This window comes from Bufo gargarizans, chromosome 2 (genome assembly GCF_014858855.1).
Source record: "Bufo gargarizans isolate SCDJY-AF-19 chromosome 2, ASM1485885v1, whole genome shotgun sequence".
In the NCBI taxonomy this organism is placed as follows: domain Eukaryota; kingdom Metazoa; phylum Chordata; class Amphibia; order Anura; family Bufonidae; genus Bufo; species Bufo gargarizans.
Window position 1 is genome coordinate 230,027,038 of NC_058081.1, and position 14,192 is coordinate 230,041,229.

Here is a 14,192-nt window from a genome sequence, read left to right on the forward strand (position 1 = left end):
CTGACCATTGTGCACATCTGATCTGCAACTACAGGAAATGTTTGGTTGAAGTTATTGCTGCCAAAGGAGGTTCAACCAGTTATTAAATCCAAGGGTTCACATACTTTTTCCACCTGCACTGTGAATGTTTACATGGTGTATTCAATAAAAACATGGTAACATTTAATTATTTATGTGTTATTAGTTTAAGCAGACTGTGCTTGTCTATTGTTGTGACTTAGATGAAGATCAGATCATATTTTATGACCAATTTGTGCAGAAATCCATATTATTCCAAAGGGTTCACATACTTTTTCTTGCAACTGTATATATATATATATATATAAAGTATAAAAATCTACCGGCAGCACCACCTATAGAAAAATTGGGTGCAGAGTCCAAGGATGGCAACTGGAGCTTACCCACAATAGACAATGGAAAAAATTGGACAGCACTCCAGACGGTATCTTCGGTAAAGCAGATAAAGTTTAATCACCCATGTGGTGGCAGCAAAAAAGCAACGTTTCGGCTCTACATGAGCCTTTCTCATGTAGAGCCGAAACGTTGCTTTTTTGCTGCCACCACATGGGTGATTAAACTTTATCTGCTTTACCGAAGATACCGTCTGGAGTGCTGTCCAATTTTTTCCATTGTCTATATATATATATATATATACACACATACACACACACACACACACACACATTTTTTCATTAATCATGGGATAATCCCTTCAGTTACAGATTTTTGTATGTGTTCTAGTATTTTCCACTGCAGGTACAGATGCCCTTGCAATGTTAGGTAAAATGCTGTGGTACCCCTGTCATAATGATATTTTAAACACTAGTAACAAACTGATTCTTTAGATTGAAGAGCACCTGTCAGCAGGATGAACCCTATTAAACTGGGCATAGTGCCTGGTGGGGTTGATCCTGCTGATTGAGGGGTTGTGCTGTGCTAGTATATTGATGACCTATAACCTATCCTCAGTATCAAGTCGGTGGGGATGCGACTCCTTGGCACCCCCACAGATCAGTTGTTTAAAGAGGCCGTGGTACTTGTGCAGGAGCTACGTCCTCTTCACTGTTTAACTGAATGCCATCTAGGTTGTAGTGGCGTTAGCTGCTGGTCCCATTCCAGTGAAGCTCTAGGCTCCAACAACATTGTCGGCATGTCTCCATCTCCCAGCTTGTGGAATGTAAACAGGGCTGGACGTCAGCCGGCTGTCTATAATCCTGAAATACAGCACTCTCTTCAACCGACTTGTGTTGTTTTTCTGGTGATCACTTTACTGAGTACACTTCAGTCAGCTGTGCATAGAAAGGCAAAGCAAATCGATTTTATGTCCGGTGCATCTTATTTTCATTGCTCTGTGACACATCTTTCCTGGATGTTTCTTCTATTACATATTATGTGCACTTTTTATAGGCAGAAGAATCCAGATACATATTTTCAGAATTAAAGCGTAGATTTTCATTGAGATGGCCAAAAGAAACAATGTATCCACATTAGCAGTGCAGCGGTTATCACATGGAACTTAAAACAATAGTCTTCCCCTCCTCATTGAAAAGATAGAAAGATACATGAAAATAATACCCGTAGGTAAAATAAAATAATGCAACCCTTGGAAAGGAAAGTGATACTTTGGTAGGTATGGACTAGGAAATGACAACTGGAAAATGAACCAGTAAACTAAGATGTGTTGGAATATTTTGGGGACAATAAAAGGCCAGTCTTAATAAGCCCCTGTGCTGGCGGAGGATCCGCCGAAGTTATGAAGAGGCGCCGGCCTCCCCATAACTTTGGCGCATCCAGCGCCGTTTCTAAATGTAAGACTGCTTCCTAGCTGGATTACATTTTGACCATTTTCTACGCCTGAAACAGGTGTAGAAAATGATGAATGAGACAAGGCTGCCAGTCCCTTCCCCGCCCACACCGCGCCAACTTTTTTAGACCCGGCAGATTGCAGCGCCAATAGCCTTTGAGCTGCAATATGTCAAATATAGGAATATTTCTGGATAGTAATTGGCCCCCATAGTATTTTCCGACTAGGTCAACATTATAAGTGAATATCTTAACAAACAAGTGAGAAGTTATACACTTACCTTGTGAAGTCTCCCTTCGCCTCCTAAAATGGAGACAAATAAAAGTTAGTGACGGGTAAAACCTATGACGGCTTCTCTTCTTTGTACATTGGATTTGTATTTAAAAAGCATTTGGAGAGACACACAGAAAAACGACAGGGCATGAAAATGTCATGCAGCCATGGGAATGGGGATTCTCGTTCTCCTTACGGAGATCCAGCCGGTCTAGAGAGTCTTCCAGGCAATGGGAAAATATGCTAATCAGCTCTCCTCTAGAAGGAAGAAAACGGTCTCTCTGGTACCACTGCTAAAGGTGGCTACCCTGTAAGTCAATGTCCAGTCCATTAAAGAACTTGAAACATGACTAGCGATATCAGCTGAACCAGTACACATGGGTAGTCATCTTTTACGGCTCTTTAGTGCTGTAAAATATGGTGGTTCTATATATGGTTGATTTCTTACCTCCAAAAACTTTACATACTACTAAAAACATCTGACTCTATTAAAAGGATAAGGTTGAACACCACACTAATGTATGTAAGTGAAGGGCTGACGATCTTAGGAGAAGAGCTAGACCTTTATTTATCACATTGCTAATAGCAGGCTTGGCATACACAGACTGAAGGCCCTTTCACATGGGCCAAGGATTAGGGCAATCATCAGGAACGAGTGTTTGTAGGAATGCTTGTTCCCAATAATTTCCCCATGTAAAGGCGCCTACAATCACCTGGCAAACTAGCAAACACATAAAATTATTGTTTGCTGGCAGAATATTACCCTCTGTAAACAGGGATGTAGTACTGGCGAGCACTGAATCTGTATGAGGACGAACTACTGTAATAGCGATCATTCTCCCTTATACGGAGAAAATGATTGCTGCATGTATTTGCAACTATCATCTCCCTTCAGAAATAAGACAGGTATTGGTTTATTCCTAATAATTGATTGTGTAACGGCCTGTATAAAAGGGCCTTTATTGGGAAAGCCAGTGAGTATATAACTAAAGTGTCACACTGCTCACTGTCCTGAAGCTAGTTCTCTGGGCATCTGTCAGCAGGTTTGTACCTATGGAACTGGCTGACCTGTTACATGTGCACTTGGCAGCTGAAGGCATCTGTGCTTGTCTCATGTTCATACGTGTCAGCATTGCTGGGAAAAATTAAGTTTTAATATATGAAGATGAGCCTTTAGGAGCAATGGGGGCGTTACCGTTACTACTAGAGGCTCAGATTTCTCTGCAACTGCCACGTCCCCTGCACTTTAACTGACAGGACATGGCATCATGTTTACACCCCCGTGGCTCCTAGAGGCTCATTTGCATTTATTAAAACTTCATTTTTCTCAGCAATGCAGGCACATATGAAAATGGGACCAACACAGATGCCTTCAGCTGCCAAGGGCACATGTAATAGGTCAGCCAGTCTCATAGGTACAGATCTGCTGACAGATGCACCTCTTAGCTCCCCTTTTTTCCTAATCCCTAAAAGTTGTTACATATTGCCAAATAGGGTAGACCTAGATGGGCGTAACATGGGGGGCGTAGGGGCAATTTCCCCTGGTGACAAACTGCAAGGGGGTATCCAGCTTCCTGGGCACAGACAATGCCATTCACTGTGCCCAGGTACAGTGGTCCCATCTGTCAGGGAGCCATTAAGTGCACTGATTTTGCACACTCGGCATCATCAGTGCAGTTCGGGTGCTTAGAAAGCTAAAGGACCTGTGATGACGTCATTGGAGGTTCTGAACAGTCTAAAGGTAGAGGGAAGAGCAGACCTACTGGGTTTAGCAGACTCTGATTCTACCCTGTGTGCCCATAGGTTAGGAGGCACAATACTTGGCTTGTTCTGGGCACTGGCAACCCACACTACGCCACTGCGGGTAATCTATAGAATTATAACACAGTTCATATTGTGCCCCCCGCCCTCATTTCTCAACATATCCATATCCATATTATAGTGTCAAGGTTGGTGGAAATATCTAAGTCAATTAAAATTCTGTTACATTTAATTACACAGGAAACAGTCAATAGCAGGAACTAATTCAGGAAACAGGATTGTCATCATACCATTACAATAAATACATTTTAATATAATCATATACCATAAACTGAATTTTGCTGTATATTTGATAAAATATATGTGCAGGATAAAATTCCTTTAGGATCAGGGCCCCATAGTTTATTGTTCAGGAAGCTCTTCTGTCTGGACACTGAACACTTTCCCATGGCTGATAGGTTCTTACTTACAGAGAAGCTGAATTTCTGAAGAATGGCCCTAAAGAGGCCCCGTCACCCCATTAGAAAGCTTTGTGTTAGTTTTTAGTCTTACTATCTTTCAAACATTTACAATTAAGAGCATGGGGGAGGGGGAGATGTCACTGCCGCAACCCTACTTAATGATGCAGAAAATCCTTGCATGCCACAGGACCTTTCAGCCTCAACTGCCCTGCCTGCTTAGCAGCTGTAGCACCATAGTAAGTTGCTAGGAAGATCTTAATCCCTGATCTATGCCTATTTTATCTTCGTGCCGCTTTGATTCCCGTATTGTACAATGTCACATAGCAACACTGGATAGCAGCAAATCGTGAGGTTTAAGGACGCTATTCAACAATGACCTCTGTATTGTACAGCTCTTTTTCAACTTAGACCTTGTAAGCACAGCTAGAGAGAATACACAGACAAAAAGGTAGCTTGAAGATCCTGGTCACCAATAAAAAAAAGTCTATAGGGCTTTCAGCCATTTCATGTCATTTGCATCCTCTATAGTGACTCAGCTGTCCCTTAAATATTGCCTATGGCAAACAACTGTATCATCTAGACATGAAGACACATTGGGAAAACCCTCTCGATTCCCCATAATAAGCATGACTTTTCATGAAACTGCAAAGATGTTACCAGTTTAGTTGTTTCATCCTAGAAACTATCCACTGCACCAAATTAGACAGAACTGCAATGGAGACTGGAATCTGTTCAATTTAAAGAAATTTAAATCTGAGAACTTTGGAAGAGAAAATTGGTATTCGGTACGGTATTGCATCGTATTCATTCTCAGCCTCTAATTATGTACTGTGCAGGAACATATATGTTCAGATGCCTGCATGGTGACTCAATAGTTAGCGCTGGTGTGTTGTAGCGTTGGGGTCCTGGGCTCAAATCTGACCAAGGACAATCTCTACATGGAGTTTGTATGCCCTCCTCATGTCTGTGTTGGTTTTGTCTTGGTACTCTGGTTTCCTTCCAAATACATAAGAACGTAGCCAAATACTACTTGACCCCTGCTGGAGCCCATTAACTATAATGTGACTAGGCAGAGAGCTGGTCTGTTTCTGGCATTAGAGCCAAAATTCACTGAACAAAAACCCCTATTTGTCTGGCCGAATCCCAGCCGGATCTCCATCGAGTCCCATTATAGTCAATGGGGCCTGGAAGTGCTGCAGCCTTTTTCTGGCTATGCCTCTGCCAGAACAGCCTGCCGGAAGGTTTTACCGCTTGTGTGAAACTAGCCTTAGATTGTGAGCTCCACTGTAAAGTGCTGTGGAATATGTCAGCACTATATAAGTGAGTAAAATATATAAATGTTATTGCACTTTACCTAACTTCTGTAAAAGGGTGTTCATTCTCATACACCAGCTCAACCTGCGGCCCTCCAGCTGTTGCAACACTACAACTTCCAGCATGCCCTAATATCTGTAGGCTGTCCAGGCATTCTGCGAACTGTATTTTTGCAACAGCTGGAGGGCCGCAAGTTGGGCATCCCTGTCATACACCATATTCCTCAATGTACAGTATTCACACCAGACAACTAGCATTTACCACATTGATACATTTCCCCATATGGCTCTATGTCGGCTGCTTCCTTTATACTCTGTATTATAAGACTATGTGCCTGAAGACACTGCTGCGGGGAGGTCTGTGCATAGGAATTTACACTGTTGCCATTGCATGCAGCTCCCAGTAGTGACTGCTACCATAAAATGCTGTGTTTTCATTTCAGGAACAGAAGAAGGCATTCATCACTGGGACATAGCTGTAAATAATAATAATAATATAAAAAAAAGCTATGGCTTTCAGAAGGCAGGGATGAAAGACAATAAAAAATCCCCACATCTTGAAGGCCAAAATAGGCGTTCCAAGACTATATACAGTACAGACCAAAAGTTTGGACACACCTTCTCATCCAAAGAGTTTTCTTTATTTTCATGACTATGAAAATTGTAGATTCACACTGAAGGCATCAAAACTATGAATTAACACATGTGGAATTATATACATAACAAAAAAGTGTGAAAACAACTGAAAATATGTCATATTCTAGGTTCTTCAAAGTAGCCACCTTTTGCTTTGATTACTGCTTTGCACACTCTTGGCATTCTCTTGATGAGCTTCAATAGGTAGTCACCTGAAATGGTTTTCACTTCACAGGTGTGCCCTGTCAGGTTTAATAAGTGGGATTTTTTGCCTTATAAATGGGGTTGGGACCATCAGTTGCGTTGTGGAGAAGTCAGGTGGATACACAGCTGATAGTCCTACTGATTAGACTGTTAGAATTTGTATTATGGCAAGTAAAAAGCAGCTAAGTAAAGAAAAACGAGTGGCCATCATTACTTTAAGAAATTAAGGTCAGTCAGTCCGAAAAATTGGGAAAACTTTGAAAGTGTCCCCAAGTGCAGTCACAAAAACCATCAAGCGCTACAAAGAAACTGGTTCACATGCGGACCGCCCCCGGGAAAGGAAGACCAAGAGTCACCTCTGCTGCGGAGGATAAGTTTATCCGAGTCACTAGCCTCAGAAATCGCAGGTTAACAGCAGCTCAGATTAGAGACCAGGTCAATGCCACACAGAGTTCTAGCAGCAGACACATCTCTAGAACAACTGTTAAGAGGGGACTGTGTGAATCGGCCTTCATGGTAGAATATCTTCTAGGAAACCACTGCTAAGGACAGGCAACAAGCAGAATAGACTTGTTTGGGCTGCAGAACACAAGGAATGGACATTTGACCAGTGGAAATCTGTGCTTTGGTCTGATGAGTCCAAATTTGAGATCTTTGGTTCCAACCACTGTGTCTTTGTGCGACGCAGAAAAGGTGAACGGATGGACTCTACATGCCTGGTTCCCACCGTGAAGCATGGAGGAGGAGGTGTGATGGTGTGGGGGTGCTTTGCTGGTGACACTGTTGGGGATTTATTCAAAATTGAAGGCATACTGAACCAGCATGGCTACCACAGCATCTTGCAGTGGCATGCTATTCCATCCGGTTTGCGTTTAGTTGGAACATCATTTATTTTTCAACAGGACAATGACCCCAAACACACCTCCAGGCTGTGTAAGGGCTATTTGACCATGAAGGAGAGTGATGGTGTGCTGCGCCAGATGACCTGGCCTCCACAGTGACCGGACCTGAAGCCAATCGAGATGTATGCATCGCTGGGAACTCCTTCAAGACTGTTGGAAGACCATTTCAGGTGACTACGTCTTGAAGCTCATCAAGAGAATGCCCAGAGTGTGCAAAGCAGTAATCAAAGCAAAAGGTGGCTACTTTGAAGAACCTAGAATATGACATATTTTCAGTTGTTTCACACTTTTTTGTTATGTATATAATTCCACATGTGTTAATTCATAGTTTTGATGCCTTCAGTGTGAATCTACAATTTTTATAGTCATGAAAATAAAGAAAACTCTTTGAATGAGAAGGTGTGTCCAAACTTTTGGTCTGTACTGTATGTCTACGCGGCACCTATACAAAATAGGAGCAGTGTGAATACCATCTGTGGACATGGTGTGCATGCCCAGGAATACATGTACCACACTACTTGGGTGACTAGGAACAGGAACATAACAGTTATTGGTTCAGTTTTATAGTTTCTGCTAGCCAGAAATCTCACATCTCATTAAGAGCTGGGACTGAACTGACAATCTGGTAACAAGGGCCTCCAGAGAACAAATACAAGCTGTAGCAGGATACACAGGTAGATGTCAGGACTCCTTCTCTGTATTGTGACCTGGTACATTAAACTGAGCTTGTTTCCTAAGAGCCACCAACTGTGACAAAGGGATGTCTACACAACCATAGAAAATACAAGCAGAGCATTAAAATGCAATTTCTGACCAAAGTAAATGGTCTAAAAATGTAAATAGCGAAGCAAGACTCTTATTTCAATTGTATTAAAAAGTCAAGTTAAAATAAATGTCTTTGGTTTCACATGGGGCTCATTAGACGTAGAAGGAACGGCCAAGTTATCCTACACACATATGGAATCTGAGAAACACAAAAAAAAAAAAGAAGAAGGCAAGGTTGCGATCTTAATTGATATCACATTTTGCATTTGAAAGCATGTGGTGTGTATGATGTGGATGACAATGCTTTAGATTTGATTATCTTCCTTCGTTCCCCCATGTGAGAACCATCTGATAGGCGGTGGAGAAAGCCTTCTTACCTGCAGGATGTATGCTGCCAGTTCAAAAACAACCTCGCTGTCAACATCTATCAATTCCTGCAAAACACAAAGAGAAAAAGATGTTGTGAATTTGCAGAGAACAGGCTGCTCCAAGCTGTATAATGTAGCGTGCAGAGCTGCGCTCTTGTGGCTTTACATCAAAGGCCTGCATTACATTGGGACATGGAATGCTAAGACAAGGGGAGTTACACGAAACCTGCCTTCTAACATATATTCTGCCTAACATAAGAACAGTCAAAGGCCCTGCAGTTATTTTCATCCCAATTAAACAAAGATTAACATACTGTGTAACCAGTTGTCCATCACACAACCCATGAGGTTTTCCCATCACAATGCTCGTATACACCAGCCTAAATTTCCGCATTCAAAAGGGCGCAAGAGCAATCTGTCAAGTATGATGAATTCCCCTGCTCGCAGGGCTGTCGGTTGTTCTCCATTTGTAGTTCCCAAATGTACCACGAGGAACTGAAACATTTGTTGGCCAAAGAAAGGGATTTCCGGAGGCTGAGACAGCAGAAAAGGTATTCCTGGCACAGCAGAAATATGACCCTTCATATCTAATCTACTGTGACTGCCAAATGGATTATTTATGTGCTCATAGATCTAATGAATGGAGCTATCCATGACCCAAAATAGATTCCGAACAAGTATGGGATTGGAGGTGCCTAAAGGACGCTATAATCATATGCAAAAAGAGGTAAAACAACAAAGTGAAACAAATGTGGTATGAAAAGGATATAGTCACCAGTTCTTCCTTAGGATACATTCACATGACCGTATGTATATATGGGGATCCACAGAATAGATGCTGTCCGTGTGGCATCTGCATTTTTTGTGGACCCGTTAACTTCAAAATATATGGTCGTGTGAATGTATCCTAATTTTCAGGGACAGTCCCAGGTCTTAAAGGGAACCTGTCACCGGATTTTGGGTATAGAGCTGAGGACATGGGTTGCTAGATGGCTGCTAGCACATCCGCAATACCCAGTCCCCATAGCTCTGTGTGCTTTTATTGTGTATAAAAACTGATTTGATACATATGCAAATTAACCTGAGATGAGTCAGAGCTTGAAAATATGACTCTTCTCTGGTCACACAAGTAAGATATGACTCTTTTATGTTAATTTGCAAATGTATCAAATTGTTTTTTTTAAACAATAAAAGCACACAGAGCTATGGGGACTGGGTATTGCGGATGTGCTAGCGGCCATCTAGCAACCCATGTCCTCAGCTCTATACCCAAAATCCTGGTGACAGGTTCCCTTTAAAGAGGACTTGTGATTAGTATACCACATTTGTCTTACCAGTGTCTCCCCCTGCAGGCTTCATATGTAATTGTTAGGAAAGGACACTATAAAACAGTACTTAGAAGTGGTGCTGAATGAGTGCTGTGAATCCTGCACTGGAGTAAGACAGTAAAACACTACAACCAGCTGCAGGGTCTATGTGTGTGCTTGTCTCTCCTGCTCCCTCCAGTCTCTATAGCCTTCTATGGACAGCAGTCATGTACTGATCCTTCAGAGAAGATGAAAATCTGTCTCATCTCTATGTCTAGCAAGACCGAGCTTACCAGTGAATAGAAAGTGAATGATCAGTGCATGAGGCAGAAAAGAGAAGGTGCAATCTATCACTGGTGGTCATGCTTGCAAGCTATAGGAAAAGGTATCAGCCTCTCTGGTGGCTGAGACCGCAGGAGCGCACATAGGCCGGTGCTTTTTCCTATAGTGTGTAAGCACAACCACCGCTCCTGGATTGCAGGGCAGTCATAACCATGGAAACGAGCAGTGTATAATGTGATGGGAAAATGAATCCATCCAGAAAAGGAAGCAATATGGATAATAACAATACATTAATAAGTGGCTTCCGTTAACCTCCTCTACATAATAAATGCTATTTGGTGAAGTGAGACAACCCCTTTAAGCATATTTTTTTCTAGTTTTTTTCACACTAGAAAAAAAATGACACGCAAACGGGTCTCCTTAGGGTATCTCCATAGGAAACAAGGCATTGATGTGGAAGTTCTGCTGTAGTCCCAATGTATACAGGGATATGTCTTCACAGGGGAAGTGGCAATAGTAAAGAATCCTAATATCTGCAGTAGAGAAGCGTCTATGGAAATTATTTAAAAATGTTCATAAAAAGATTGATTAGGACACAGCGGTGTTAGGCCACATGCACACGACCGTATGTATTTTGCGGTCCACAAAAACCGGATCCGCAAAAAATACGTATGACGTCCGTGTCAATTCTGTATTTTGCGGAACGGAACAGCTGTCCCCTAATAGAACAGTACTATCCTTGTCCGTAATGCAGACAATAATAGGACATGTTCTATTTTTTGGGGGAACGGAAATACGGACATGCAGAAACGGAATGCACACATAGTAACTTCCGTTTTTTTTTTGCGGACCCATTAAATTGAATGGTTCCGGATACGGTCCGCAAAAAAAACCTGAACGGACACGGAAAGAAAATACATTCATGTGCATGAGGCCTTAGAATGTAAAATGTATAAGGCTGGGCTCACATAACATTTTTTCCTTCTGTTTAACGTATTCAAAAAGCGTATATGTTAAACGGATGCCTCAGACTGATGCCATACAGTGGCATCCATTCATCAGAGTTCCATTGAAAAAAAAAAAGTATACATTTTTTAACGGACTCTACAGTATACAAGAACATGGTGTGCTGCGTTTTTGTATCCTTTCTTTCCCTAACATATAATTCAGATGAAGGCATAAAAAACATGATGTAAACCCACCCTTAGAAGCATTGGTAACCTCTAAAAATGAGCAATATAAGGGTATGTACTTTCACACTAGCGTTAGGGGACTCCGGAAGGCTGTTCCAGCGGGTGAACAGCCTGTCGGATCCGTCCTGCCGCTAGTTCACGTGTGCCCCTGGACTGCCGCTCAGTCCCCATTGACCCCCGTCCCCTATAATGGGGGCAGGGGCGGAGTTCCGGCGGCAGCACGGCAGCGCGCGCTGAGAGGCAGCAGGACTAAAAGTACTGCATGGAATTCCGCCCAAATTATAGTCAATGGGGACGGAGTGGCAGTCCGGGGGCACACGTGAACTAGCGGCAGGATAGATCCGACAGGCTGTTCGTCCGCCAGAACAGCCTGCCGGAGGTCCGTGTCGCTAGTGTGAAACTAGCCTTAGATTTTATAACTGTAAAACTACTTACTCTACGTTTCCTATACTAAACCACTTCAGTACAAATTCTACAGCACAGATACTAAACACTCCAATAAATTGCTGTAATGTTATTCTGGTTTGGATCCAGTCTAAATACTATAGGGAACCGTGCTTTCACTAATTGTCCCATTTAATGTCATTATTGCGGCGACTTTCTTTACAGCCGGAATTAAACAAAGTGAAACCCACAGTTTTAAGCAAAATACCATCCAAACAAATCCTCCTGTCTTGAAATATGTATGTGAGCTTGAATAACGTCTTCTATGGGAATCCTGCTTTTCACTTAGTGCATTGAACTTTGAAGAGGTGATCAGTGAACTCTGAGAACCCAAACAGTGAATGTCTCTGAATACAGGATGCAGAGTTCCCATGAATAGCTGCAGGCGGCCACTAATGACATTCCGCCATCATTCCCCTCCTACAATCCAGTTCCCCCTCTCTCAACGGCTCTGCAAGTCATGGAGGCTGCTTCCCAGAGAAGGACAATTGGAGTTCTGTTCTTTCAAGGTCCTGATTTAATTAACAACCTCTTGAGCTATTATAAGCCTCAAACCTGCACCTTCCCATCAAGGTCAATGACACTGGTCCCTGTGGGGAATCTTCTTAGCTTAGCCGCAGCCCTTCATACCCTGATCGTAAGGGGGGGCACTGGACAAATGGCAAGAAGCAAGAATCTTGCAAAAATGCCACACATATGGGTCTATTCTGCACCTCTGCATGCCTCCCAATTCTAACATTTTAGTTGCACCAATTTGTGCCAACTTTTTAAACAGATTCTAGGCGCAGACACATTAGTAAATCTGGCCCAGCGTTTATTTTCCTAATGGACTCTATGAAACCTTGGGATGCCCCAATGCAATTACACAGGCGTTCTCCCCTAGAAGTATTACACAGGCGTTCTCCCCTAGAAGTATTACACAGGCGTTCTCCCCTAGAAGTATTACACAGGCGTTCTCCCCTAGAAGTATTACACAGGCGTTCTCCCCTAGAAGTATTACACAGGCGTTCTCCCCTAGAAGTATTACACAGGCGTTCTCCCCTAGAAGTATTACACAGGCGTTCTCCCCTAGAAGTATTACACAGGCGTTCTCCCCTAGAAGTATTACACAGGCGTTCTCCCCTAGAAGTATTACACAGGCGTTCTCCCCTAGAAGTATTACACAGGCGTTCTCCCCTAGAAGTATTACACAGGCGTTCTCCCCTAGAAGTATTACACAGGCGTTCTTCCCTAGAAGTATTACACAGGCGTTCTTCCCTAGAAGTATTACACAGGTATTCTCCCCTCACCCTTCCGCTGTTCCCTCTTGCCCCTTCCTGGTGCTGCTTGAGGCGATCCACCTGGCCTCATTGGCGGTGCACTCCTGCCCATGGGGCTGTAGTTCTGTACCAAGAAAAGTATAAGGATTCCCAGAACTTGCATTTGGTGTTAGTCATTATTCTTTGATTTCCCATCTTTCTTGTTACAAATTCCCACTGTATGTTCGGTTTTAACTTCCCCTAACTATGACTGTAACTGGTACTATTGTCTGTGAGCTTCAATACTAAAACTAAAAGAATTCATGTATCTCACTTCATTCAAAGCACCCCCATCCCGCAGTGACTAATCCTTAAAGCAAATAGTCACAAAGGCAAGGTCTCAAGTATGTCATGACAAAGATGAAATATTATTAAAGGGTTATTTCCATCCTTAAAGGAATGGCATATAGCTGGAGTAATATATGTTATAACCTAAGGGTGCTGATTTAGCATTGTGCCCACTTTACTGTTTTTATCTGCAGTCAATGGCCGGGAAAGTGATGTATAGGGGAAAAAAGCCCCTTTTAAGTGAATGGGGTTGGCGGCAGTTCCCTGACCAGCTGGGTGGCCACAAACACTGTTCTGCAGGGAAAATTTAGGAGGGGGCACAGCACTAAACTAGTGCCATCACAATTAGTCGGAGACCCCAAGGTCGAATCCCACCAATCATGAAGTGACGGCAGATCCTAGCTATATGCTGTCTCCTTATTAGATAGGAAAACCCATTTTGCAAATACAATCTATTTGCAGAACCCTAATACTAAAATGGCAATCACCCAACATCCAATGATTAGGAGAACAACTTGTGTTGGAGCTATTTGACAGCACCCATGCAGAGAGTTACCAGTCGACTAAAAGGGCTGCTAACGGATTTCTAGGACATCAGTGGAGGTAGTGCTGCTAAGGGGAGCATATCTGAGAATAACCCTGTATTAAGGAATCATTAACAAAGGCTCCAGGCAAACCTGATACACAGATCTTTGTCCTAATTTTGTTAAAAGTATTCATTTTAGGACAAAAGCCATGTTTATGACATCCCCGTGATTGACCAATTGATTTAAAGGGGTTTTCGCAGACCTAAATATTGATGATCCTCAGGATAGGATATCAATATCAAATCAGTAGGGGGTCTGACAACCCGAATCCCCACTGATGAGCTGTTTCTGGCAGCATCTCTGTCC

General features: G+C 42.6%; 1 protein-coding gene across 6 annotated transcripts in view; it reads right to left on the reverse strand.

Moving 5' to 3' along the window:
- The window catches only part of FRMD4A (FERM domain containing 4A), a 307,366-nt gene that overhangs the window by 95,764 nt on the left and 197,410 nt on the right, over nucleotides 1-14,192 (reverse strand). For all 6 annotated transcript variants that reach the window (XM_044280099.1, XM_044280097.1, XM_044280098.1 and 3 more), the window contains exons 6-7: nucleotides 8,497-8,553; nucleotides 2,085-2,107 (exon numbers count right to left, since the gene is read on the reverse strand). In XM_044280099.1, coding sequence (XP_044136034.1) covers nucleotides 2,085-2,107; nucleotides 8,497-8,553 — 80 coding nt within the window. The remainder of the gene's footprint in view (nucleotides 1-2,084; nucleotides 2,108-8,496; nucleotides 8,554-14,192) is intronic.